Source organism: Chrysochloris asiatica, unplaced genomic scaffold (assembly GCF_000296735.1).
Source record: "Chrysochloris asiatica unplaced genomic scaffold, ChrAsi1.0 scaffold00178, whole genome shotgun sequence".
NCBI classification, from domain to species: Eukaryota; Metazoa; Chordata; class Mammalia; order Afrosoricida; family Chrysochloridae; genus Chrysochloris; species Chrysochloris asiatica.
In genome coordinates, this window is record NW_006408696.1 from 407,208 (window position 1) to 434,889 (window position 27,682).

The 27,682-nt window shown below is 46.4% G+C and overlaps 1 protein-coding gene across 1 annotated transcript; it reads left to right on the forward strand.

The window, feature by feature from the left end:
* On the forward strand, window positions 1-27,504 carry SRCAP (Snf2-related CREBBP activator protein). The gene is made up of 32 exons (XM_006871906.1): window positions 1-54; window positions 1,508-1,759; window positions 3,222-3,407; window positions 3,637-3,777; window positions 5,055-5,286; window positions 5,402-5,676; window positions 6,305-6,398; window positions 6,552-6,641; window positions 7,235-7,420; window positions 7,508-7,827; window positions 7,931-8,108; window positions 8,720-8,856; window positions 9,047-9,216; window positions 9,341-9,533; window positions 10,866-11,002; window positions 11,094-11,280; window positions 11,603-11,772; window positions 12,246-12,511; window positions 12,717-13,004; window positions 13,834-13,998; window positions 14,255-14,440; window positions 14,662-14,928; window positions 15,261-16,636; window positions 19,208-19,473; window positions 19,615-19,817; window positions 21,407-21,576; window positions 21,727-21,923; window positions 22,016-22,130; window positions 22,711-22,830; window positions 24,366-24,554; window positions 24,695-24,778; window positions 24,871-27,504. Exons 1-32 carry the CDS (start codon window positions 1-3, stop codon window positions 27,502-27,504), a joined length of 9,528 nt encoding a protein of 3,175 aa, XP_006871968.1.
* Window positions 27,505-27,682: the final 178 nt, after the last annotated feature.

The window sequence follows — 27,682 nt, forward strand, 5'->3', positions numbered from 1 at the left end:
ATGCAGAGCAGCCCCTCCCCTGCTCACCCTCAGCTCCCAATCCTACAGACACAGGTGTGTAAGTGGGGATAGGTTCTTCTCTCCTTTTTGGACCACTGACTGTGAGGTAGCAATGTTACAGTGCTAGCTACATTTCCATGATTCTTGTTACCTGGAGAACTGAATCTGGAGACTACTTTTGTGCTCATGTGCTCAGATGAGCAGCAGTCTAGTGGATATTAGTATTATGTTGATGTCCGAGAGTGTGGAAGCCCCTGTTTGGCTGAGAAAATGTTAAATTAGGCTAGGTGATAATAGAGGTTGGGGCAGTATGCTAAGTCTATGTTTTCTAAGAATAGTGTCACTATTGGAAGTGGAACAGATAAGTGGTATAGATAGTGTGTGATACTTGTTCTTTTCTTAAATCAGAAAAGCATGTGGGGTAGGAAAAAAACATGACTTTTGGAATGGAACAAAACAGGTCTGTATGCATACTTAGGGATTTGATGCTTATAATTTTCCTGAACAGCTGGGAAATTTTGTGACATGGACTCTTGTCATTTAGCTGAGGTAGAAATTTGGGAGGCACACTGTAAGTGAGCAGATTTTTGTGAGTCTCCTAAGTATCTCCATTTTGGTAGGACTTAGTTTTCCATTTCTTTTTGCTTTTGCAATATCTTGTAAAATGATGTGTGGGTGTTAAAGAACAGGGACTTTCCCTCTGTCATATAAAGGAAGCTACTAAGATTGGTGATAAACGTGAAGAGGACTAAGTGGTCTTGATTTTAGTGACCTATTGAATTTGATGGTAAAAATCAGTTGCTTTTGACTCATGACATCTATATGTGTGTTGGAGTAGAGCTGTGCTCCATAGGGTTTTCAATGGAAGTAGATCATCAGGCCTTTATTCCAAGATACCTTTGGCCCTACTCTTAACTTCCAGCCTTTTGGTTAGCAGCTGAATGTGTTAACCATTTGCACTACCCAGACTCCTGATTTATGTAGTAACTCAAATAATGAATCTATTATACTTGCTGTGAACATGAGGGAAAAGCAGACTTGTTTAAGTGAGAAAGTCATTAAGGCTCTGAAAAGAACATTAAAATTTTAAATCATCGGGTGTAGTTGTTGCTGTTGAGTGATGTCAAGTCGCTTCCAACTCAAAGCGACCCTCTATAGGGTTTCCAGAGAGTGGCTAGTGAGTTTGAACTGCTGACCTTGGGGTGCAAACTGACCTTGCTGTCCAGTGCTTATCCTACAGCACCACACCAGGCTATAGTAGTATTCATAATTTGGGATACTCTGGATATCTTAGAACACATATTTCTTGTATTTGTAGAGCATCATTTACAATCTTGGCTCTACCATCTTGAACACTTAATTAAAACTTTTACCCCAAATATATGTGTGTAAAAATGGTATTATTCTAGAGTTGTGGTGTTTTTGTTTCTTTTTTATGAGAGGGAAATGGAATAATGTCCTTAAAACTCTTAGTACAACATTAAGCATTCATTTTCTCCTTTTCTAGATGGTGTCGGACGGCATGACAGGCAGCAATCCTGTGTCCCCTGCCTCATCCAGTTCCCCAGCCTCTAGTGGGGCAGGTGGCATCTCCCCCCAGCACTTAGCTCAAGATTCTTCTCTAGATGGACCTCCAGGCCCCCCAGACGGTGCCACAGTGTCCTTGGAGGGACTTGGCTTACCCCAGCCTGCTGATCTGGCTAACAAGGGCCCAAAGTGGGAGAAGAGCCATGCTGAAATTGCAGAGCAGGCGAAGCATGTACGTTTTGGGAGGGCCTATGTTGGGAACCTTCCTTAAATTTCCATTTCCCATCTCTTTCCTGGTTTTTATCATGGATTTAGGGCATGGTCTCTGCCTTAACTCATATGGTCTTGAGCAGGAAACTTGAATGATGAGTCTTATTTTCCTTTTCTCTGAAACAGGAATTGTGTCTGTAGGTTTTTGTTTTGAGCTTTAAGCTGAATGATGAAATAGACATGAAAATGTCTTGTAAACTGTGAGGTTCTTAAGATTTATTTGTTTCTACTCATTTCTACCTTGCCTGTGTTACACATATGTAACACTTGGGTATGTGTGGTCCTTGAGCCAGCAACATGAATGCCACCTGGGAACTTGGTAGAAACACAGATTCCTGGTACTCCTCCTACCTGCCCATTTAGAAATTCTGGAGGTAGGGCCCACCATTGTTTTAACAAGCCCTTCAGATGATTCTGATGCCCACTCAAGTTTGAGAGCCACTCACTGATATAAAATATATTTTGTTCTTGCTGTTTCCTTCATTGTCAGGTCGCTTAGTTGCCTGTCTCATCTCTGGTTGGCATTTCCTCTGACTTAGAAGAAGATGTGAATAAGGAGGAAACTATGAAGTGGTGTTTTTTTTTAAGTCTCCTCTGTTAAAAATTTTCACATGAATTTTTTTCTTACTATGAAAATAATATACTTTGTTACTGTTACTGATCTCCATCAAGTTGGTTCTTGACTCTTGGTCACTCTGTGTATACTTAGTAAAGTTGTCCATAGAGTTACCTTTTAGAAACAGATTGTCTGACCAGTCTTCTGAGGTACATCTGGGTGGGACAAATTGCTCACCTTTTTTGTTAGTAGTCAGGTGCTAAATTGTTTGCACCATCCAGGGACTCCTGTAATCAAAATGTTAAGTTCCATCAAGTTGGTTCTGACTCATAGTGACCCTGTATAAAGTTTCTGATAAGCAGCTGGTAGGTTTGAACTGCCAACCTTGGGGCTAGCAGTCCAGTCTATAATCAAAATGTTTTTGTTATGTGTCGTGGAGTCATTTCTAACTTATAGCAACCCTGTATAAGGTTTCTGAGGCTGTTAATCTTTATGGGAGCAAAAAGCCTCATTTTTCTCTTGCGGGATAACTGATGGTTTTGAACTTCTGATCTTGAACTTCATCCATTGGGCGTGCAAATTGCATGAGGTAATCAAATGAACATGAAAATAAGTATCTGGAGTTGGTAGACCTATTTTTGATCACTTTATAACTGATCTCCAGGAGGTCACTTAATTTCCATGTTCTTTTTTCCTTATTTGAAGAGAGCATAATAATCTATTTGTGGGGTTGGTATGAGAATTAACCAAGATCATACGCATAACACATCTCAGTCAGTATCTGTACATGGTCACTACTCCGTAATTGAACTGTGAAGTGGCATTTGTGTCCAGGCAGTCTTCATCAACCTCGCTTTTCCCCATTAAGGAGGCTGAAATTGAGACTCGGATTGCTGAGCTCCGAAAGGAGGGTTTCTGGTCACTGAAGAGGCTACCAAAGGTGCCAGAGCCCCCCCGTCCCAAAGGCCACTGGGACTATCTGTGTGAAGAAATGCAGTGGCTCTCTGCAGACTTTGCCCAGGAACGCCGCTGGAAACGGGGTGTAGCCCGTAAGGTACATCTTTCAGATCCACCTCCTATTTCCCTCTTAGGTTTGACTTCACATGATGAGTGGGCTGGTTCAAAGGGAACTGATTTGTATAGAGTGCTAAATGATTCCAATAGGCTCAAAGAGGCAAGCTTCTTACTTCCCAGGTCTCTTGACTTTGATTGTTTCTTTGTCCTTGGCCCAGAGGGATTCTGGCCTTGGAATGTTTTTACCCTAGGTCCTCTCATTCCCACAGGTGGTGCGCATGGTGATCCGACACCATGAGGAACAGCGGCAGAAAGAAGAGCGGGCCCGTAGGGAGGAACAGGCCAAGCTGCGCCGAATTGCCTCCACCATGGCCAAGGATGTCAGACAGTTCTGGAGCAATGTGGAGAAGGTAGGCAGCAGGGATTGGGAAAGGGAAATGGTGGAGTGGCCTTGGCTTAGGTTGGTGGGTGCAGGAATGACCAAAACTTCTGGAGGGAGTGAATACAATGACTTGAACTCTAATGGTATTTTTGTTGTGCATTGGATCTTTCCAGTGTTGAGTACTGTGGAGTAAAAAGAAATACAGTAGAAAAATACGAGCCCTGTTTTTAGAGATGTAAAGATTCCTTTATCTCCTATAGGCCATGTGTCCTTTACAAGGCATTCAGTATGTATCTTAAAACTGGTGTCTTTGCCAGTTACTTTCCCATTGCCTATCTACACACACTAAGTTGCAATGATTTCTCAAATATTAGCTGCCTATGTTTTCAGTCATATCTTCTGCCACTTTATTTCCTGCTCTCACTTTAAACATGCCTTTGTTTTGGACTTCCATGACCATTTATATGTTCTTTCTGTTGCTGGGAATGCCTTTTTTTCCTCATTTCCACTTAGGGATTGCCTATATATTAAAACTTAGCTACAGATACACCTACAGATGTTTCCAGCTGCTTGAGGGTAAGCTGGTTCTTCTCCGTGTGTTTCTTGGTGCTTTCCTCAAAAAAATACCTATTAGAATTGGGGGCCTTTTAAGGACATTTATGTTAGTTTTTTTCTCTTAAAAGATCTGACAGAAGCTCTCTAAGTGTTTGGTGAAAGTATGTGTCTTAAGTTATGTCTGTTTAAGTTGTATGCCTTCAAATCAGTTCCAACTCATAGCGACCCTGTATAGAGTTTCCCAGAGCATCTGATGGATTTGAACTGCTGGACTTGTGGTTAGCAGTCCAGTACTTATCCTGTAGTGCCACACCAGGGTTCCTTAGTTACCTAGTGCTGCTATAACAGAAATATCACGGGTGTGGCTTTAGCAAACAAAATCTTTTATTCCCACAATATATGAGGCTCGAAGTCCGAATATAAGGGGCCAGCTCTAGGAAGGCTTTTACTGTTGGGTTTTGGGGGAAGGTCCTTGTCACTTCAGCTTGTTTCCTGGTTCCTTGGAGATTTCCATGTGACTTGGCATCACTCTTACCCCATCTCTGCTTATTTTCTGTTACATGTCAAAAGAGATTAACTCCAGACACATTTTATGCTGAGCATGCACTTGTTAACATAGCAAGGACTCCATTCCCAAATGGGTTTATAACCACAGAGAGAGATTAGGATTTGCAATATGTTTTTGGAGGATGTAATTCAGTCCTTAACAGTACATAGTGATTATTATGGATCTTTTCATGCTTCCGGTAGGTGGTGCAGTTCAAGCAACAATCTCGGCTCGAAGAAAAGCGCAAAAAAGCTCTGGATCTGCACCTAGACTTCATTGTGGGACAAACGGAAAAGTACTCGGACCTTCTGTCACAGAGCCTCAACCAGCCTTTAGCCTTCAGCAAAGCTGGCTCCTCCCCTTGCCTTGGCTCTTCCCACACTGGCTCAGCTGCTTCCAGTCCTCCTCCCCCTGCTTCCCAACTGGATGATGAAGGTGTGTGTGCTTTTTGGTTTTGCTACTCTTTCCCATATACCCTTTCCAGAGCTGAAAACCCACCCTGTGGCTTGCAGGGCCCCGTGGACTTTGTGACCTTGTTCTCCTGCTATAGATGGGGACTTCCAACCCCAAGAGGAGGAAGAGGATGATGAAGAGACGATTGAAGTTGAAGAACAACAGGAAGGCAATGATGCAGAGACCCATAGACGTGAGATTGAGCTGCTTCAGCGTGAGGGTGAACTGCCACTGGAAGAGCTGCTCCGCTCTCTGCCCCCTCAGCTGCTAGGAGGGCCTTCCAGTCCCTCGCAAACCCTCTCATCTCATGATAGTGATGCCCAAGATGAGCCTGAAGAAGGTGGTGAAGAAGAGCCCTCTCCAGTGCTTAAGGTACAGACAGAAGGGGCAAGGGGAGGACTTTCAGAGTACAGGCAGAAGGGGCACGGGGAGGACTTAGGGTGGGAGCATAGGAGGAGGTTCATGATCTCAGAAGTCCTGTCTGATTCAGGAAATTGGACTCTGGTTGGGAATGGGTAGGGAAGAATCGTGAGTTTGGGGCAAGTTGTAGTCTGAGATAGGCAAGAGTTTCTGGTGCTGGAGAAGAATATACAGTTCTTTAAATTGATGTCTGACTTCTCTGGCCCTTACTTGCCATTTCTGTGAAATAGCCATAATACATCCTTATTGACTTACAGGTTGGGAGCTGGAATGATAATCTTGAAGTCTCTTCTAGGTATAAGCTCTCCATTTGTCCATGCGTCTGAGTGCATGGGGATGGTGTTGGGGGATATCTTGTTATCAAGCACTTTCATAGGTCCTCCCCCAGGCTTTGGGGCCAGGATTTGGTATCTGGTGCAGAGACAAAACCCTTGGTTGTATCCTTGTCTTGGGACTGTGCCCGTGGCAGCTGTCAACCAATGGGACAAAAAGATGGTTCTCTGGCATATCTTTCATTATCATCCCTTTTTCTTGCTGTTTTAACTTAAGGCTCTTCCCTTTTCCATCTTTTGCCATTTAGGGGAAGCGCCCACTTTCATCTGTCACACAGTGCAACAGCCAGCCTTGGCATCCAGATGAAGATGATGAAGAGTTTACTGCCAATGAGGATGAAGGTTAGGCTTCTTCACTTCATCCTCTGTACCTTGACCCCTTGGATTGTTTGGACCTAACCTGTCAGACTGTTTCAGTTCTTCTACTTGGATGTTGTCCTGTGCCTTTATCACCACTAATTAATCCTGCTTCATACATTTCATTCTCTTTTCTAGCGGAGGATGAAGAAGACACCATAGCAGCTGAGGAGCAGTTGGAGGGGGAGGTGGATCATGCCATGGAGCTGAGCGAGTTGGCTCGAGAAGGTGACATTGACCAGTGATTTATTGAGCATCCACTTAGTGTCTACCCTGTGCAGAGTGCTGAAGGAAGAGAGACGAATGATATTCCTGATCTAACAGCAAAGACAGATTTATGAGTGAATCATTATAAGTAGAATGTGATGAATGCTTATCATAAGATTTTGGTTTTATCGTGGTAGCATTGGTAGTATTTAACCTGCACTTTGAAAAAGAGGTTTGTTAGGTTGATTTAAGTTCCTCCCAGGGATAGGAAGCACCTCTCAGCTCTAACCTGGCTTGTGGGGCTTGGTTTTGTTAGCTGGTGCTGAAAGTTAACACTTGTCTCTCCTCAGGTCAGTCTAATTTAGTGTGAATTATTGTTAAGTGCCATTGAGTCAGTTCTGAATCATTGCAACTCTGTATAGGGTTTCCACAGAGCATTTGGTGAGTTTGAACTGCCAACCTTGCAATTCAAACCAACCTTACACTCCAGCACATTAACCCACAGCGCTACACCAGGACTCTTTAGTGTGTATAGGGACATAGATAAAGTGAAACCCCACTCCCACCCCTCATCCCTGGAAACACCTGAAGCTTACCTTGCATTTCTCTTCCAGGAGAGCTGTCTATGGAGGAGCTACTGCAGCAGTATGCAGGGGCCTATGCTTCTGATACCTCTGCCCCAGGCTCTGGGAGCAGTGAGGAGGAAGAAGAAGAGGGTGAGGCTCTCAGCTCTGACTGTGAACCAGAGGAAGGCACAGAAGCTGCAGATGCTCCTCAGGATGATAGTAGCAGTCAGTCAGGTGACTGTGTGATCATGAGGCAGGAGCTGGGGAGAGCAGGCAGTGGAGGAAGACGTATGGTCAACCATAAACCTTCTTGTGCTTTAGACTCTGTTGAGGAGCAGAGCGAGGATGAGGAAGATGAGCATTCAGAGGAGGAAGAAACAAGTGGGAGTTCAGACTCAGAGGAATCAGAGTCTGAGGATTCTGAGGAGACCCAATCACAGAGTCAAGCAGATGAGGAAGATGATGACGACTTTGGGGTGGAGTACCTGCTTGCCAGAGATGAACACAGTGAGGTAGATGGGGGCAGTGGGCCTCCTACTCCAGGACCCACCACCACTCTAGGCCCTAAGAAAGAAATTACTGATATTGCTGCAGCCGCTGAAAGTCTCCAGCCCAAGGGTTATACCTTGGCCACTACCCAGGTATCCTCAGGCCCCAGCTCCTGTTCTCTTACATCTTGATTTTGCTGTGTCCTGATGGCAGATGCCTCAGCTCCATAGTGACACCTCTTTTCCTTCCTACCAGGTTAAGACACCTATCCCCCTACTGCTGCGGGGCCAGCTCCGCGAGTACCAACACATTGGATTGGACTGGCTGGTTACTATGTATGAGAAGAAGCTTAATGGCATTCTTGCTGATGAGATGGGGCTGGGCAAGACCATCCAGACAATCTCTCTGCTTGCTCACTTGGCCTGTGAGAAAGGTAACTTAGCAGGACCTTCCGTCACGAGCCCCCTTGGCCAACTCCCTTGGGAATTTGTTTAGTGGACCAGTCGCTAGAGAAGGATACCATGTTTGGTTAAGGTGGAGGGTCAGAGAAAACGACATGGGTTGGCCAAGTGGCCGCATCGATAGACTCAAGCGTGGCAACAGTAGTGAGATTGGCCCAGTATCAGGCAGTGTTTCGTTCTGCTGTGCATAAGGTCACTATGGGTCGGTACTGACTTGATGGCACCTAACAACAACAGCAACAGCCACGGGATGGTGAACTATGCACTGTCTTCCTGCTCGCCTAGTAGTGTCACTACTTAGTAACTATATACAGAGGTCAACATACGTGCTAGGCTTCTTGTTGTTAAGGGCTGTCAAGTCAGTTCTGACTCATAGCAACCCTGTATAGGGTTTTTGAGGAACGGCTGGTGAGCTGGAACCACTGACCTTGCAGTTCAAACCAACGTTGCAGTCCAGCACACCAGGACTCTAGGCTTCTCAGGGAGGGCCATTAGAAGGACAGGATCATCATGATTATACTTGAGGAACCAGAACCACCAAGTTGTGCTTCTTTAACTCTTTGTCCTTTTTTTTGCTAAACAGGTAACTGGGGTCCCCATTTGATAATCGTCCCTACTAGTGTGATGTTGAACTGGGAGATGGAGTTGAAGCGTTGGTGTCCCAGCTTTAAAATCCTCACTTATTATGGAGCCCAGAAAGAGAGGAAGCTTAAGCGCCAGGTTTGACCCTTCATTAGTCACTTTTTCTTGATTAATCTCATAAATTTATTAGGTCTTCAGATCAGTTTCTTCCTCTCCTCTTTCTGTTGCTTGATTCTCCCCTGGGGCTTTTTCTTTTCTCTTAACCTGGTTTCTGCCCCTTTCTTTTCTTTTCATTCCACTGTCTGCTACTCTCTCTTTGGTCTCTCAGGGATGGACCAAGCCCAATGCCTTCCATGTGTGTATCACATCTTACAAGTTGGTGCTGCAGGACCACCAGGCCTTTCGGCGCAAGAACTGGCGCTATCTCATTTTGGATGAGGCTCAAAACATCAAGAACTTCAAGTCACAGCGATGGCAGTCACTGCTCAATTTCAACAGGTACAGATGGGATAGGGATGTATGGGAAGATTGACTGGCCTAGAAAGTGGGCTGCCTGGGTTGAGTATATCCATGCTGGGACCGTGCACACCATATTTTTCTAATTCCCTGCTATCTTTTTCAGCCAGAGGCGCTTGCTCCTGACAGGGACTCCCTTGCAGAACAGCCTCATGGAGCTGTGGTCCTTGATGCACTTTTTGATGCCTCATGTCTTCCAGTCTCATCGTGAATTCAAGGAGTGGTTCTCTAATCCCTTAACTGGCATGATTGAGGGCAGCCAAGAGTATAATGAAGGGCTAGTCAAACGCCTCCACAAGGTACTTTCTGTTTTTTATCCAGGGTACTTTTTGTTGTGTTGTTATTGTTGATAAGATACAGAGCAAAACATAACACCAGTTCAGCAACTTTTTAGTGACATTGACTACATTCTTTGAGTTGTGCAACCATTTTTCACTCTCCTTTTCTGAGTTCTTCATTAACATGACTTACCACCCATAAAGGTTTCTTTCTCATCTCTGCAATTGCTGTTGAAAATTGGGTCCCAAAAGTAGTGTCCCGGGTATTACAATGGCAAAGAACTAAGGGCAATGTATCTAAAAAGGCCTACAAGGAGCAGAAGTCAGCACTAGGTTATTCTCAGCCTGTTGTCAAGCTGCAGTGTTCCCAGTGACTCACTCATCTCCAAATTGAGTTTACCTCCTCATCGTAGTCCTCGTTACATTTTTTTTTTTATTGGTGATGTTTCTGTGCTTAACCCTTTTTTTGAAGAGAATACTGTTGATCATTTCCTACTTGGGTTTCTCTGTAGTTTGGTTTCCTCACTGTATAGTTTTTGATTTGCCTGTGCATGCATATACTCATGTGCTGTCTCTCACTCCCCTCTTTTCTTTGGTATTCTCTGGCTCCTCCTCTTTTGCCCAGTTTTTTAATGGTAGCATCTCTTAGGACTCTGATCTTCCTTTTTTTAAAAAAAAAAAATTGCAATTGAATGATTGTGCTGTTCATTCCTAAGGGCTGCCTTTGTGATAATGACTCTAATTTGTATTTTCAGTCCCTTGACTCTCTTACCACTCAGCCTGTATTTTAAATTTCTGGCTTGATATCATCAATTGAAAATTTCCCTTGAACTCCCTCTGTCCTAAGCCACATGCATCTGGCTTTTGAGCCTATCATTTTTATCCCATCTTGGTCATTCTTACTGTCAATTTGGTAAGCCCAGCTAGAAGCTGTCCTTCATTTCCACCCTTTCCTTCACTTCTTCAATGTCCACTTACTGACTGTTCTATCAGGCTTTGCCTTAAGATTTCAGTTTACCCTTTGTTTTCTGTTCTACTGTGACTACTCCAGTTTTTGTTCTTAATACTTCCCTAAAGGATTCACTGTCGTGATTTTGTAAACTTTCTACTCTTTGGAATGTACTCTACATCACCTCTCCTGCAGAGCTAGTATTTGTGCTCTCAGTCCCGCCATGTGTCACTTTTTAGGTTGTGCTGTGCCTCCCTCTGTACTTGGTCCAGACTCATCTTTGTGTGCTTGAATCTGGCAGGCTACATAGCTGCATGAGTGTTTACTGATTGGCAAGAAGCCTGTTACTGTGCTGAGATCCAACTAAATTCTCTTCTCATAGCTTCCTGCTTATTTGCTTGTAGGTTTTGCGGCCCTTTTTGCTACGCAGAGTTAAAGTGGATGTTGAGAAGCAGATGCCCAAGAAGTATGAGCATGTTATCCGCTGCCGGCTTTCCAAGCGCCAACGCTGTCTCTATGATGACTTCATGGCACAGACCACGTAAGAAAGGGCTGAGGGTGAACCCCTGGGGTCTTTGATTACAGCAGAGGTGACTGTCAAAAAAGCCCATTTATTTTTCCTCTTTCTGTAGAACTAAGGAGACACTTGCTACAGGTCATTTTATGAGCGTCATCAACATTTTGATGCAGCTTCGTAAAGTCTGCAATCACCCAAACTTATTTGACCCTCGGCCTGTTACCTCTCCTTTCATCACCCCAGGCATCTGCTTCAGCACTGCCTCTCTGGTGCTGCGGGCTACTGATGTCCACCCCCTCCAGGCAAGTAGTTGCCCTCAAGGTTAGTTCTTAAGACTTTTGCTTGTTCCAGTGATTAACTCAACACTATTCTCCTAGCTTTCTCGTTTTCTAGTCAGGTGACTTTAGGCAAGATAATTATTAATCTCTAACCCTAGGTTTCCTTGCTCTTCAAAATAAGGATTATAAATCCTATTTCTGCAGTGTGTGTAGTAATTAAGTATTTTTGCAAGTGCCAAGACCTATACTCGGCTTAGTAGGTATTTAGTAAAAACTGTTTTGTTTTCCTACCTTTCTCTATTTGATTGCTTTTGAACCCATGCATTTGTTTTTATTCTTGTGGCAGCGGATAGACATGGTCCGGTTTGACCTTATTGGCTTGGAGGGTCGTGTCTCACGATACGAGACTGACACCTTTCTGCCCCGGCACCGTCTTTCCCACCGGGTACTGCTAGAGGTGGCAACTGCTCCGGACCCCCCACCCCGGCCTAAGCCAGTCAAAATGAAGGTCAACAGGTACCAGGGCTGAGGATTAAGGGGTGGGGGGACCCAAATAGCTGGCTGGAGGGGATGAGGTAGAAAGGAAAGAGACTAGGCTAGATTGTGTGTATGGAGTGAGTTCAAAGTACTATGTTATTGTTGTTAAGTGCTGTCGAGTCTGTTCCAACCCATAGCGACCCTGTATAGGGTTTCCGAGGAGTGACTGGTGCGCTTGAACCGCCAACCTTGCAGTTTAAATGGCTGTGCAGTCTGGCGCATTAACCTATAACGTCAGGGTGATAATTAGAAGAAGGGTCCTGGGAGGGGACACTGGGTCTGTCACGGATTTTTCTTTCCTTACCCTTTGCTTAGTGCTTTCTGAATAGCTTTGATTTCTGTCTTTTGGCTCTCTTTTCTTTTTTCCCTTTTGCTCTTGCAATTTTTGTCTTTTACCTTTTTTTCCTTCTTTTCATGCTTCCTCTCTATACCTATAATTTTTTTTTTCATAGGATGCTACAGCCAGTGCCCAAGCAAGAAGGCCGGACAGTGGTGGTGGTGAACAGCCCGCGGACACCCCTGGGACCTGTCCCAGTCCGACCCCCTTCAGGCCCTGAACTCTCAGCTCAGCTGACCCCTGCCTCAGTCCCCCCAGTACTGCCAGCACCACTCATGGTGTCGGCCTCTACCACTGGGCCCCCACTTATTCCAGCATCCCGGCCCCCTGGCCCTGTTCTGTTGCCCCCGCTGCAGCCAACCAGTGGTCCCCTCCCTCAGGGTGAGTTATAAGGGAACTAGGATGCTGGGATAATTCAGGAAAATTGTTCAGGTTGTGGAAGAGGCAACAAAATGAGAGGTTCTAAGGGGCTGAATTTGGGGACACAAGTGGTGTTTGATGAAATAGAAAGGAGGATGGAGTCTTTTGGGGTCAGTAAAACCTCTAAGCAAGATGCTTTTTACCAGCATTTGTTTTGTGTTGACAGTGTTGCCGTCTCCTTTAGGAGTCCTGGGTGGGACCTCACGGCCTCCCATGCCAACGCTGTCCCTGAAGTCAGCTCCACCTGCCCCAGTTCGCCTCAGCCCAGCTCCAACCCCAGGCTCCTCCAGTCTGTTAAAGCCCCTAACTGTGCCACCTGGCTATACCTTCCCTCCTGCTGCTGCCACCACCACTTCTGCCACCACTGCCACTGCCACCACCACAACAGTGCCAGCTTCAGCCCCCGCACCACAGCGCCTCATCTTGACTCCTGATATGCAGGCTCGCTTACCCTGTAAGTTCCCAGATCTCTGGTAAGGAATTGGAGATGGGAGAAAGGCTTACATGCCAAGGAGTAGGAGAATAAAAGCTTAGGAATATTAGAACATCAACTTTTAGGTAACTAACAGGTATTTTGCCAACATTAATAATTCATAATCAAGTTGTTGCTGTTGAGTCGGTTCCAACCCATAGTGACCCCGTATAGGGTTTTTGATGAGCGGCTGGTAAGCTTGAACTGCCAACCTTGCAGTTCAAACGGCTTTGCAGTCTGGCGCATTAACCCACAGCGCCACACCAGGACTCTTCATAATCAATTAAGAAACTTCAAAGAGTTCAGAGTTTATCGTAACAAAGCCCTGGTGGTGCATTGGGATAAGAGCTGGGCTATAATCACAAAATTGGCAGTTCAAATCCATCTAGTGCTCCATGAGAGAAAGATGAGACTGTCTGCTTCCGTAAAGATTTACAGTCTAAAATACTCTAAGGAGCGGTTCTACTCTTGTCCTATAGGGTCACTGAGTTGGAGCCGACTTGATGTCTAGCATATTATTTGGGGTATAATAGGAGGAGGGGTTGATAATTAGGTCATTTTGATAAGATGGTTGGCTGTTACAGGTTGTAAAGAAGGTTGCTAAGCAAATAAGTAGAATTGGAAGTAGTAGTGTGTGAAAGGCTCAAAGGCTATGTAAATAATGGCAGTGTTTAGTATTGGGCAGTAGAAGTGCTGAAGGAGAAGGGAGATTTGTGGGGGGGTGGGGGAGAAGAGCATGTTTTTAAGGACCTGGGAGGTAGTCTTGAGCAGAGTGAGTGCTGTGCTCAGTAAGGCTCTTCTTTGTTTACAGCAGGTGAAGTGGTCAGCATTGGACAGTTGGCCTCTCTGGCTCAGCGTCCACTGGCTAGCACGGGGGGAAGCAAACCTCTCACCTTCCAAATCCAGGGCAACAAGCTGACTTTGACTGGTGCCCAGGTGCGCCAGCTTGCTGTGGGGCAGCCCCGCCCGCTGCAAAGTAGGTAAAACCCACCCCCTGTCCTGCCTTTTTCCTCCTCTTCCTGTTCCTTTGTTTTTGTGGCTCTTCCTTTTTAGATGTCAGCCTTTATGTTTGCTTCACCAGCTTGGGCTGGGGGGTCAGAGGGGGTAAAGAGAGGGGAGAAATCATTCTAGCGAAGTTGTCCCCTCTCTTCTCTTACCTCTCACCTTTGCCTCTCCCCGGCCCTGGCTGATAGCTGCTTCTCTCTCTCTCTCTCTCTCTTCCCTTAACCCAGGGAATGTGGTGCACCTGGTGTCAGCTGGGGGGCAGCACCACCTCATCAGCCAGCCTGCCCATGTGGCCCTCATCCAGGCCGTGGCCCCGACCCCTGGCCCTTCCCCTGTCTCTGTGCTGCCTTCTTCGACCCCCAGCACCACCCCTGCCCCTACTGGTCTCAGCCTTCCACTTGCTGCTAACCAGGGTGAGGCTCATGGCCTTCCTACTTACTTAGCCCCTTGCTGGCCTTGGTCCTTCCAGGCATTTCCTGGGCTGCTGTCTGTCCAGCATTCCTTCAGTGTTGCTTTTCGCCTTGCCAATATCACTGCTGTCTGTCTATCACCCTTTCCTGCCCCTGGACTACTTCCATCCTTTGGGTCTCTTGTTTCTTTTCTACCTTTCCCTCAATGTAGCTTCCTCTTGCAGTGCCACCAACCATGGTGAATAATACAGGCGTGGTGAAGATTGTAGTGAGACAGGCCCCTCGGGATGGACTGACTCCTGTTCCTCCATTGGCCCCAGCACCCCGGCCTCCAAGCTCTGGGCTTCCAACTGTGTTGACGCCACGGCCCACATTAGCCCCTGGACGGCTACCCACATCTGCTCTGGGTACTTCCCGGGCCCCCCTACCCACATCTACTCTGGTGAGGCCACTTCTCAAGCTGGTTCACAGTCCTTCACCTGAAGTCAGTGGTGAGTCCAGTTGGCTGAGGCCAAATATTTTTGTTAGGAATGGAGATGGGTGGTCTTGAGGTTTTCTCAGTCACGTTAAATGCCTTTATTATCCACATACTGCCTTGATTGGCAGTGGACCCCAGAACTGGGCTGCTCAACCTGGCCTAAATCCAAGATAAATTTATTGGAACTTTGGAAAGAAAGTAAATGTTTAGATTTCAGAGTACTTGTACCTTCAACATCATGATGTGGGTAACATGCAAAGCTTGGTAGTAGGGTCAAGGGTGGGACAGGTTAGTAGAAAGAACAGAGAAAGAATTCTTGGGCTAACTTATCCTCTGTTTCCACAGCTTCAGCACCCGGAGCTGCTCCCTTGTCCATCTCTTCCGTCACTGGGCCAGCTTCTTCTCCAATGCCGGTTCCTAACTCCTCTCCCCTTGTTAGTCCTGTGTCCTCCACGGTCCCAGCTCCAGTCTCATCTTCACTCCCCATCTCTGTTTCTACCACACTTTCTGTGCCAGCTTCAGTTCCACTCACCATTCCAATCTCAGCCCCTTTACCTGTTTCGGCTTCGGGCTCAGCTCTGTTGACCACTGTGACTCCAACACTGGCACCTGTTGTCTCAGCGGTTCCTGGACCTCCCTCTTTGGCACCAACTGGGGCGTCCCCATCAGCGTCAACCTTGACTCTAGGTTTGGCAACAACTCCATCCCTGTCCTCATCTCAGGCACCTAGTCACCCCCTGTTGTTGGCTCCCACCTCTTCACATGTTCCAGGGTTGAACTCAGCTGTGGCCCCAGCATGCTCACCGGTCCTGGTGCCAGCTTCAGCTCTGGCCAATACTTTTCCGGCAGCATCAAACCCAGCCTCAGCTCAGGCTTCCCTTCTGGCTCCAGCACCTTCTGCATCTCAGGCTCCCATGGCGGCTCCACAGACAGCAATCCTGGCTTCTTCTCCAGCTCCCCTGGCTCCTCTTCCAGTCCTGGCTCCATCGCAGACACCAATTCCAATCTTGGCTCCATCATCTACTTCAGGAACCCCTTTAGCATCCACTTCTTCACTGCTGCCAGCTTCATCTCCTGTGTTGGCTCCCTCATCAACTCAGACTATGGTACCAGCCCCAGTTCCGTCACCTCTCCCAAGCCTGGCTTCTACACAAACGCTGGCCCTAGCCCCAGCTTTAGCATCTACTCTTGGTGGCTCATCTTCATCTCAGACACTCTCTTTGGGAACAGGGAACACCCCCCAGGGACCCTTTCCAGCTCAGACATTGTCATTGACTCCAGCTGCATCCCTCGTACCAGCGCCAGCCCAGACACTCTCGCTGGCACCAGGGCCACCACTGGGTCCAGCTCAAACACTCTCTCTGGCTCCAGCTTCTCACACGTTGACTTTGGCTCCAGCATCGTCATCAGCTTCACTCCTGGCCCCAGCTTCAGTGCAAACATTGACCTTGAGCCCACCCCCAGTTCCGGTGCCTACCTTGGGCCCAGCTGCAGCCTCAATACAGGCCCCCACTTCCCAGTCATCTTCCCTTGTGGTTTCGGCATCTGGTTCCGCTCCCTTGCCTGTCACCATGGTATCCCGGCTGCCTCTTCTCAAGGATGAGCCTGAGACACTGACATTACGATCTGGTCCCCCCAGCCCTCCCTCCAGTGCTACCTCGTTCAGTGGCCCTCGGCCTCGACGCCAGCCCCCACCACCACCACGGTCCCCTTTCTATCTGGTAAGTTGTATTCCCTCAAAGAAGGAGGAACAGGAATTTGAGTTTTGTTGGAGTGTGGGTGGGGTAGGGTGGATGAAGTCTAGTGTAGTAGATCAAGTACTTGACTAACATTGGGCAAGTCACTTCTCGGCCCTAGGCCTGTGCCCTTATCTATAAAATGGGAATATCTTCATCATAGGGGTAACTCAGGACCATCACTGAATATTCCAAGGGAAGGATTACACCGAAGGATAAAAATAAACCCAAATGCATTGCCATAAAATCAATTGGGATTCATTGTAACCCTAATGGACAGACTAGAGCTGCCCCGGAAGGTTTCCAATGCTGTAATCTTGACAGACGCATACGTCTACATCTTTGTATCATGGAGCAACTGGTGGGTTCAAACTGCCAACCTTTTGGTTAGCTGCCAAGTGCATAACCACTATGCCACCAGGGCTCCCCTACCATGCAATTTAGTTCATAAGGATCATAAGCTTTACTAATCACCTCTCCTAGTTCATCTTGGATAAGTAGGCAAAACACAGAACTCTTGTTTCCTGATCCTTCTTGAGCTCCTGGGAGCTTTTTTTTTTCCTGTTCTTATTCATGGAGTGGTGCTATAGGATAGACACTAGAGTGTTAACCACAAGGTTGACAGTTGAAACTCACCACCACCTCCTTGGAAACAGTGTATAGGGTAGCTATGAGTTGGAACTGATGCTACAGCACTTAATAGCAAAACAGCACAGGGAGGTGGAAAACCATAGTCCCTACTCAATTTCAGTTGATCTGCAGGTAGGTGGCAACTGTTTTTCAAAAATAGCTTTAATGGAATAGAATTTATGCAGCATACATATTATGTTTTTAAACATGTACAGTTCAGTGGCTTTTAGTGTATTCATCGTGTTGCAGTTGTTGACTACCATCAGGTTGGCCCTAGATGAACTATAAGTCCATTTACAGAAAGATCTGACCATTACCGTTGATTTTATTCATTGACAAATTCTTGGAACTAGATCGCCATGCCTGTCTCCTAGTCCTTCTTAGTCTGGAAGCTCTGTGGAGAACTTCTGTTAACACTATGTAATCCTCCTCTAACAAGTGATGGCTGTATCTGAGGTGATTTGGCCACCTGGTCTCACTCACGGAAGGACAAAGATTTTACTACTAAGGATTTTACTGAGCCACCAATGCCCTCTGTAATCATTACCATTAATGTTTCCATCAACCCAAAAAGAGATTGTACTATCAAACGGTCACACTATCTTCATACTTTATCCTTACCCCAAGGCAACCACCAGTCTACTTTTATTGGGTATAGATTTGCCTATTTAGACATTTGCTATAAAGGTAATTGTTCATCATGTGGTCTTTTGTGACGGTTTTTTCACCTACCTAGCAATGAAATGAGGTCCCTTGAATCAGTTCAACTCCGTAACAGTAATATTTTTGGAATCCTTTCATGTTTTAGCCTTAACGCTTAATGATAACAACAACAATGGCCAGTGATGTTGAATTGAGCAATCTTTTATGTGTCTTTGGCTATTTTATGGGGTTTTTTTGGAGAAAGTCTCTTCAGTTCCTATGTCCATTTTTACATTGAGTCGTATCTCTTTATTATTGAGTTGTGAGAGTTATAAAGTCATTTTTCAGATATGTGATATGTAAACATTTTCTCCCTTGCCACCACTTTTTAAAACCAGCCTGTATTGGTTTTCCCCTTTGCTAGGATACTCCTTCCTCACCTGGAGCACCAGGAGCCAAGAGGTCAAGCTGAAGGTAGCAGTCAGGAAGGGAGACTTGGAACACTGCTTTCTCAGGACCCTTCCCTGGGGTCCAGTCTCTCATTAATAATTCTATTAATAATTTTTTGAGAGCTTCCTCTGTGTCAGACACTAAGCTAGAATACTGAGTTATAATCAAAGCAAAATCAAAGATGATAAACATTATATGGAGCCTACAATTTAGTGGAAAGAAGGTATTAAATAATCACATACATGTAAAACTCTAAATGGGATAAAATCTTAAGCTATACAAATGTGATAAAGGGAGTCATGGGGACTTATAGATAGTGAAACAAGGAAGCACAGAGGTGAGAAGGGATTGGGTTAAAGTCATAACAGGTTTCCTAGCTGCTAGGGAGCTCTCCATTGATGAGACCTGTATGTGTGGTTAGCTGTTCCTTTCCTAACCCACCCCTGTCTGGCCCTTGGCAGAAACCTGCCATAATTTGATTAGCTCCTCTGTCTTTTATTCAGCTTTGTGGAGCAGTTTTCCAATAATTGTTTTGGACCCACCCAACAAGATAATTAACTTTGATGTTCTGGAGCTAAGTGTTGCATAGGAAAATTCCTGCAGATCCTCCATTTATAAGCTTATTGGATATGCAGGCCTTCATTTTATCATTGTGATGGGAATGATGCTCATTATTGACAACTTCAACGTCAAAAGACATACTTTTGAATTTTATGGTTTCCATAGATTGTATGTGTTCCATCTGAGAGGAATTGTCAGGTTTTCTAAGGCTTTGATATGAACTTTGAAGACACTGATTGCATTCTCTGTGTGTTTTTTTTTTCTCATCGCTAGGATTCTCTGGAGGAAAAACGGAAGAGGCAGCGATCTGAACGTCTGGAACGGATTTTCCAACTTAGCGAGGCTCATGGGGCCTTGGCACCTGTGTATGGGACTGAAGTGCTGGATTTCTGTACCCTGCCCCAACCTGTTGCCAGTCCCATCGGCCCTCATGCTCTTGGTCCCAACCATCCTACTTTTTGGACTTTTACCGAGGCTGCCCGCAGGGCTGTTCTGTTTCCCCAGCAACGACTAGACCAGCTGTCAGAAATCATTGAGAGGTTGGCAGGGCTTAAGTGCTAACAGAAAATGGGTCTGGGGGTCTCACAGTGAATATAGTAGTGAGGTCTGCTGAAAGTTTTAGCTTTGGGGGCCTTTCAGAGTCCCATCTTTTTACACTACTTGCCTTCTGCCTTCCACAGGTTCATCTTTGTCATGCCTCCTGTGGAGGCACCTGCCCCTTCCCTACATGCCTGCCACCCACCTCCTTGGCTGGCCCCACGTCAGGCAGCCTTCCAGGAGCAATTGGCCTGTGAGCTCTGGCCCCGGGCTCGTCCTTTACACCGTATTGTGTGTAACATGCGCACCCAGTTCCCTGACTTGAGGCTCATTCAGTATGATTGTGGTGAGTTCATTGGTCAGTGGTAAGACCTGTGATATCAGAGGGTTTCTGTGGATATCAGTAAAGCATCAGGTGGTATATTTTAGGTTATACTTAGGGTAAGATGGAAAAATGGCCTTATGATTCTTAGCATTCATGGGTTTCATTTTAATGAAAGTTGAAACTGTGTGCCACTGACTCATTTATTCTCTCATTAGATCATGAACATCTTGATACATTTTGCTAGAATCATTAGGGATACAATGATGAACAAGATAGCATAGCAGAGTTATCAGATTTATGAAGAAAGGTGTATGATGATACAAAACTACAGAATAAATACAAAATTTTTATTTGGGAAAAAACAAGGACCTTTGTATTGATTAGAATTCATTTGGCAGCAAGTAAAAACCAAAAAGCAAAACTAAACATTGACTTAAACCACAAGGACATTTTTTGATAATGAGAGTGTTGGGCTGGTTCATCAGCTTGATGTTTCAAAAGACATAGGACCGTTCTATCCATTCTGCCTGCTACCCTTAGCTTTTATCTTTTTTATCCTGTTTATTTTCTAATGCTCTCAAGATGACTGACTTCCTTAGCTCCAAGGAACACACCAGTGCATGAAGCAAGAGGGATTTGCTTTATGTGTTTCCTTGAAAGGAAAACTGTTCCAGCAGGCTTTGCTTCACAATTCATTGGCTCAACTGGGCTATATGCCCATCTCTAGGTCAGTCACAGAGGGGCTGGCAAAGAGGAATTGAGACCAATCAAAATTCATCTTCTGGGGCTTGGTTTGGGCCTGCCTTCCCTGTAATCAGGGGCTCTCTGCCAACTGCCCATAAAGTTAATTAGCTTCTGTTAACCAAGAATAGCTGTTACAGTAGTAAATAATTTCTTCTACAATCCTGCCCAGACATTTTTATCATAACATGCTTAGAGATTTACAAAAGAAATGTTTTAACAAAAGAAAATTAGGGGAAATTTAAATTCAGATCAGTTTAGTAAATATTTTACTAAAAAAATTCTTGCTGAAAACCTTTCAAAATAAATGATAAGCTGCCTGCCTTTATCAGTCATTTCTGTGTTTGATGGCAAGCTTGACCAGCTGGATAACCTCTTTAGATTCTATCTGATTCTCTGGATCTTATCTATGACCTAAATCTCTGTTAGCTATGGCCACAGAGTTGATTGATCTGTGTCCTGTGATTCTTCTGTGTTTCTGCTGGTATGATTATTGCAGTATGTACAGATCTCTAGGTCATAAACTGTTGAGTAGTATGTTTTTCCCTCTTGAGGGTCTTTATAAGGGGGCTTCAAAAAGTTTGTGGAAAATTCCATTGTTTATATGAAATTCTGAAGCTTCCTCGTATTGTCCTACCTCTCGTTATACAGGGTTGCTGAGTGGGAACCGACTTCACAGCACTTAACAAGATGTTAGACTCAGAGAACCCTTAGGGGTTAACTCCACTTAACAGTGGAGTTAAGTATTGTTGATCCCCTAGGCTAACTGAAACCCTGGCCCAAAGCCTAGTTTACATTTTACTCAGAACCATCCAGTGTTAAGTGATCTGATCATAGATTCTTCTATGTATCTCTTTATATCTCTTCAGGAAAGTTGCAAACCTTGGCAGTGCTGCTGAGGCAGCTCAAGGCAGAGGGCCACCGGGTGCTTATTTTCACTCAGATGACCCGAATGCTGGATGTATTGGAGCAGTTCCTCACCTACCATGGTCACCTCTACTTACGTCTGGATGGATCTACAAGAGTTGAGCAGAGACAGGTATTCAGACATCTGCAGCCCTTGGATGCTTGCCCTAACTTCTACCTTTTTCTCCCAGGCCTCAAGCTCACAGAAGGGGCCCGCTAAGCCTTGAGTTTCTGGGGCTGTACATCCCAAAATCTTCTTTTTTTTTTTCCTTGTCTTTTCTAGGCATTGATGGAAAGGTTCAATGCAGACAAACGTATATTCTGCTTCATCCTTTCAACTCGGAGTGGAGGTGTGGGCGTAAACCTGACAGGAGCAGACACTGTTGTCTTTTATGACAGCGACTGGAATCCCACCATGGATGCTCAGGCCCAGGATCGTTGTCACCGAATTGGCCAGACCCGAGATGTCCACATCTATAGGTATAGCGAGTCTCTTCTCTCATCTTCTCGTTGCTAATGGGGTTTCACTAATAGTATTTGACTGTTTACACATGACCTTCATCACTCCCTAGGCTTATCAGTGAACGGACAGTGGAAGAGAACATCCTTAAAAAGGCCAATCAGAAGAGAATGTTGGGAGATATGGCCATTGAGGGAGGCAACTTCACCACAGCCTATTTTAAACAGGTACTAAGATCTTTTAGGAGTCCTGGTGTGGTGCAGAAGGATAAGCACTCAACCTCAAGGTTGGTTTGAACCCCAATTTCAGCAGTTCAAACTCACCAGCCACTCCTTGAAAACCCTACATAGGGTCATTGCTATGAGTTGGAATTGACTCAGTGGTACTTAACAATAAATAACAAGATCTTTCAAGGAGCCATGGTGATGCAGTTGTTAAGCTCTTGGCTGCTAATCAAAAGACCAGTGGTTCAAACCCACCAAGTGCTCTTCAGGAAAAAGATGGAGCTATTTGCTTCCATAAATATTTACAGCCTAAGAAATGTTATAGGGCAGTTCTACACTGTCCTGTAGGGTCAGTATGAGTCTAAATGAACTCCATGTCGATGGGTTTGGTCTTGGTTTACTAGAAACTTCTCGCTTGTGCAGAAGAGAACTATAGGTGTTCCTTTTGCTTGTTAAAGAGGAGCTACATTGGCCAACATGTACCAGCCTTCCAACCAGAGGAGTTTCTGATTTGTCAGCCTCACAACGCTAAAGACCTAGGACTGTTGGCTCTGACACTCTTGGCATCTGTTCTTTCCAACAGCAGACCATTCGAGAACTGTTTGATATGCCACTGGAGGAGCCATCTAACTCATCTCTACCTTCTGCTCCTGAAGATGAGGAAGAGACTGTGGCTAGCAAGCAGACTCACATCCTGGAGCAGGTGAAAAAGAGTGGGCAATCCCTAAAGTAGAAGTGATGCCTAAGAGTATTTCTTGTTTCTATTCTGTTGCATTTGTTCAGAAGAGAAAAAACTGCTGCTTACTAGATTAGATGGTAGTTGGTCTTTGATAGTTTAGAATCCTGGTGTGGTGCTGTAAGATAAGCACTGGACCGCAAAGTCTACCGTTTACCAACTCCTTGGAAACTGTAGAGTTACTGTGAGTTGAAGCCAACTCAACAGCACTTAACAACAAACAACATTTGATAGCTTCAGTAGATTGCTCATTTAGCCACATGATTTAGTAGAAATAAAGACAGGATTTGGAAATCTAAGTTCTAGGTATTCCAATAATACAGCTTAATAATTTATTATGTCTGTTAAACCAAGTTTGTTTATTTCTCTGAGCTTCATTTTCTACCTCTCTGGATTACTAATGAGAAGGATTAAATGGCATATGGGAAAAACATTGGTTTCCAAACTTTTAACATCAGTAAATCACAAACTTTTTTTCATCTCATTGATTGTAATCTCCCCGCCCCTCCCCCATGTAACAATAGTTATCACACTTCTTGTTTTGTATTTGTATTTCCATTCTACCTTCCTTCCCAACTCCTCTGAACCTGTCTCCAGGTAAACGTTGCCCTTTTGACCTTTAATGGTTTACCATTTCATGGTGAACATATACCTACCAACCGCTTAGTTATTGGGTCTTGTTGATGAGTTGCGTTCCAGACCTGAAGGGTGACGAAGGCCCGTAGTCTTGGGTTCTTCCAGTCTCTTTATAGCCAAGTTAGCCTGTTGTCTCTCTCTCTTTTTTTTTTTAATCATTTAAATTTTATTCCACATTGTATCCAGGACCTTTTAATATGAATTCTTTCAGAGCAGTTGGTAATGGTAACTGGGCATCATCTCTTATTCTTCTGGTCTCAGTGGTGGTGACTGATGTTCACATGTTCATTTTTGATAAAAATAGACTCTAAATAAATTCTAAGTGATCAAATAGACTCTTAATTTTGTGGGAAGGGGTGGTTTTCCCCTAGAGCTTCCCAGATGTGTAAGCATCATAAAGATGTTTTTTTTTAACTACCAAGTATCATCTCTTCATAACTGAAATACTCTAGGTCACTTCCCTCAGTGACTTTAGTGCGAACTCTGGATATTCATTTCAGTGGAAAAATCTGAAGTGGTTAGTTTGTTGAAGAGCATTATCATGAAGTATGTTAACACCAAAAAGAATTTTAGGCTTTTTAGTATTCAGAATTTTCTGTGACTGCTATTTTCAGAGATCTAAGACTTGGCTCAGGAATGGAAATAGAGCTAGAGGTTTCTAAAAGAATTTTTTTGTCTTTAGTGGGAGTCTGATCCAAATCCATTTTCATTCTTAATGTGAACTACATCATTGCTTTGCTAACTCTGGGAACTTATAAAGAAGTTGTTGTATTGGTGTAATTTTCTTCTCAGATTTTTGCCAGAATCAAATCCCAGTTTTTAAAGGTAGATAAGGTGATCTCTTTTTCTTCTCCACACCCTTGCAGGCATTGTGTAGGGCAGAGGATGAAGAGGATATCCGTGCGGCCACTCAGGCCAAGGCTGAACAGGTGGCCGAGCTTGCAGAATTTAATGAGAATGATGGGTTTCCTGCTGGCGAGGGAGAAGAGGCCAGTCGGGCTGAGGATGAGGAGATGTCCCGGGCTGAGCAGGAAATTGCTGCCCTTGTGGAACAGGTTAGTGTTGGGCCTACGAGTTCTCAACCTCACCCTTTAGAACTCATCTTTTTTGTCTTGCTTGGTAATAAACACAGTGGTGAGGAGCCTTGGCACCAGGTCCCTGTACTCATCATTAGTCCTCCTCCTCCTCCTCACAGCTGACTCCCATTGAGCGCTATGCCATGAAATTTCTGGAAGCCTCACTGGAGGAAGTAAGTCGTGAAGAGCTCAAGCAGGCAGAGGTGAGTATCTCAAGGGGTAGAATTGGAAGTGGAAGGTTGCTGATTTCTACCCACTCCCATCCTAACCACCCCTTGGGCTCTTGTATTGGCAGGAGCAAGTGGAAGCTGCCCGAAAGGACTTGGACCAAGCCAAGGAGGAGGTGTTCCGTCTACCCCAAGAGGAGGAGGGGCCTGGGGCTGGGGATGAGATTTCCTGTGGAACAAGTGGAGGCAGTCACCGGCGCAGTAAGAAGGTCAAGGCCCCTGAGAGGCCGGGAACTCGCGTCAGTGAGCGTCTTCGTGGAGCCCGGGCTGAGACTCAAGGGGCAAACCACACTCCCATCGCGCCCCCCCAACATACTCGCAACACCTCCACGCCGCCCCGCTGCAACCCTGCCAGGGAGCGAGCTCTCCGGCCAACTCCTAAGCCTCGACCCAATACTGCCCCTGCTATCCCAATTCCAGCCCCCATTCCCGTATCATCTCCAAATCCAATAGCCATTCTTCCTGTCCATATCCCACTGCCACCGCCGCCTCTTTCTCCTTCCCAGATCCCTCCCTCTTGTTCTTCTCCTGCCTGTACCCCCCCAACAGCCTGTACCCCCCCAACAGCCCATACACCTCTTCTGACACCTTCCTCCCCTCTTCTACTTGGTCCATCTTCTGTGCCTGTTTCCCCCCCAGGCACCAACCTCCCCTTGGACTTGGGGCCTGAGGTGGAACTGTGTGCACAAACATTAGCATCTCCTGAGTCCCTGGAGTTCACTGGCATGTCCAGTTCCGAGACTTCCCCGCTCGCTCTTGTGTCCCCAAAGGATCTAGTACCAGTTGCTGTTGAGGTCCTGTCTGTGTCCGAGAAGAGCCTTTCTCTAACTCCTTCTGCACCTAGCCCAACCATGGAGGCTGATGACATCCTGAATGGTCAAGAGCAGGAGGGGCCAGAACTTGCCCAGGGAACAATTCTCACAATGCTGCCTGCTAGTGAGGAGGTGCCCACGTGTGTGAATGAGAACAATGGGATGGAGCTCCCACCCCTTGCAGCATCTGTTGAGCCACTTCAGGAGCCATTGGAGACTGACAGGAACTCTGAAGAGCTGGTAGAGACCCAGACTCCAATCTCCAGCCCAGAGAAGCTGCAGGAACTTGTTATAGCAGAGGTCACAGTTCCATCAACCTCATCCTCCACCACCTCCTCACCTGAGGGCCCTTCACTTGCCCGGCCCCCTCGACGTCGTACCAGTGCTGATGTGGAAATTCGGGGTCAGGGGACTGGTCGCCCAGGGCAGCCTCCAGGCCCCAAAGTACTTCGCAAATTGCCAGGAAGACTGGTAACTGTGGTAGAGGAGAAGGAGCTGGTGAGACGCCGGCGACAGCAGCGGGGAACTGTCAACACCCCAGCCCCTGGGGTCTCTGAGATAGGTGCGAACCTGGGAAGCCCATCTAGCTGCAACCTGTCAGGGCAGGAGTCTTCACCTCTCACCAGTGAAGCTGCTCACCTATCCACACTGCCCACCCAAACCCAGCAGCCCTTCATAGCTCGTCGTCACATTGAGCTGGGGGTGACTGGTGGAGGCAGCCCAGAGAATGGAGAGAGGGCACCACCACTCGCTGTCACCTCACCTGCTGTGAAACGCCGCAGAGGGAGGCCCCCTAAAAAAAACAGGTCTCCGGCAGATGCTGGCCAAAAGGTGGATGAGGTGTCCTCATCCACCTTAAAGGGAAGAACCAATGGGGCTGACTCAACCCCTGGGGCAGAGACCCTCCTCGTTGCAGAACCTGTTGTAGGAACCCAGCTTATTCCTGGGCCTCACCCTCTTGGACCCCAGTCACTTCACAAACCCGAGCCCATCGTTTTGTCACCTGTGGAGAAAAGAAGACGTGGGCGACCTCCTAAAGCACGAGATTTGCCTGTCCCTGGGACTATTTCTTCTCCAGGGGATGGCAATTTGGAGAGTCGGACACAGCCGCTCCCACTATCCTTGCCATCCTTTCCACCACTCCTTGCCTGTCCCACTGCTACTGTCACCAACACTGTCACCACTGTCACCATTTCAACATCCCCACCCAAGCGCAAGCGGGGTCGACCCCCCAAGAATCCACCATCACCTCGCCCCAGCCAGCTCCCTGTCCTGGACCGTGACAGCTCATCTGTATTTGAGAGCTGTGGACTGGGGAGGCGGCAGCAACCCCAGGGCCAAGGGGACAGTGAGGGCAGTTCTTCTGATGAAGATGGGGGCCGCCCCCTCACCCGCCTTGCCCGCCTGCGGCTTGAAGCAGAAGGATTGCGGGGACGGAAGAGTGAAGGGTCCATGGTGGTAGCTGTAATTCAAGATGACTTGGATTTAGTGGAGAGTGGGCCAGGCGGGTTGGAATTGACACCTCCTGTTGTTTCGTTAACCCCAAAACTGCGTTCAACCCGGCTGCGTCCAGGGTCCCTGGTCCCCCCACTAGAGACGGAGAAGGTGCCTCGCAAACGGGCAGGGACTCTTACCCCAGGGCCTCCTGGGCAGGCCAAGCGGGGCCGCATTCAGCCTCCAAGCCCCCTGGGGCCTGAAGGTTCTGTAGAGGAGTCTGAGGCTGAAGCCTCAGGTGAGGAGGAAGAAGGGGATGGAACTCCACGCCGCAAGCCTGGCCCCCGCCGGCTTGGTGGAACCAACCAAGGGGACCAACGCATCCTACGCAGCAGTGCCCCTCCCCACCTGGCTGGCCCTACCATTAGTCACAGAGGCCGAAAGGCCAAGACGTGAGTGGGCTGTGCCTCCATTTAGGTGTCCCACCATGGCCACTCTTGCCCCACAACCAGGCCTGACTTTAACCACTACTTGAAGTCTTGGTGGGGGGAATGGGGATAAGCCTCCAAGGGAGACTTAAGGACCTTCTCCTTTCCACCAAAGTAGGGGGTAGGCAATTGGTTGTCATGGAAAT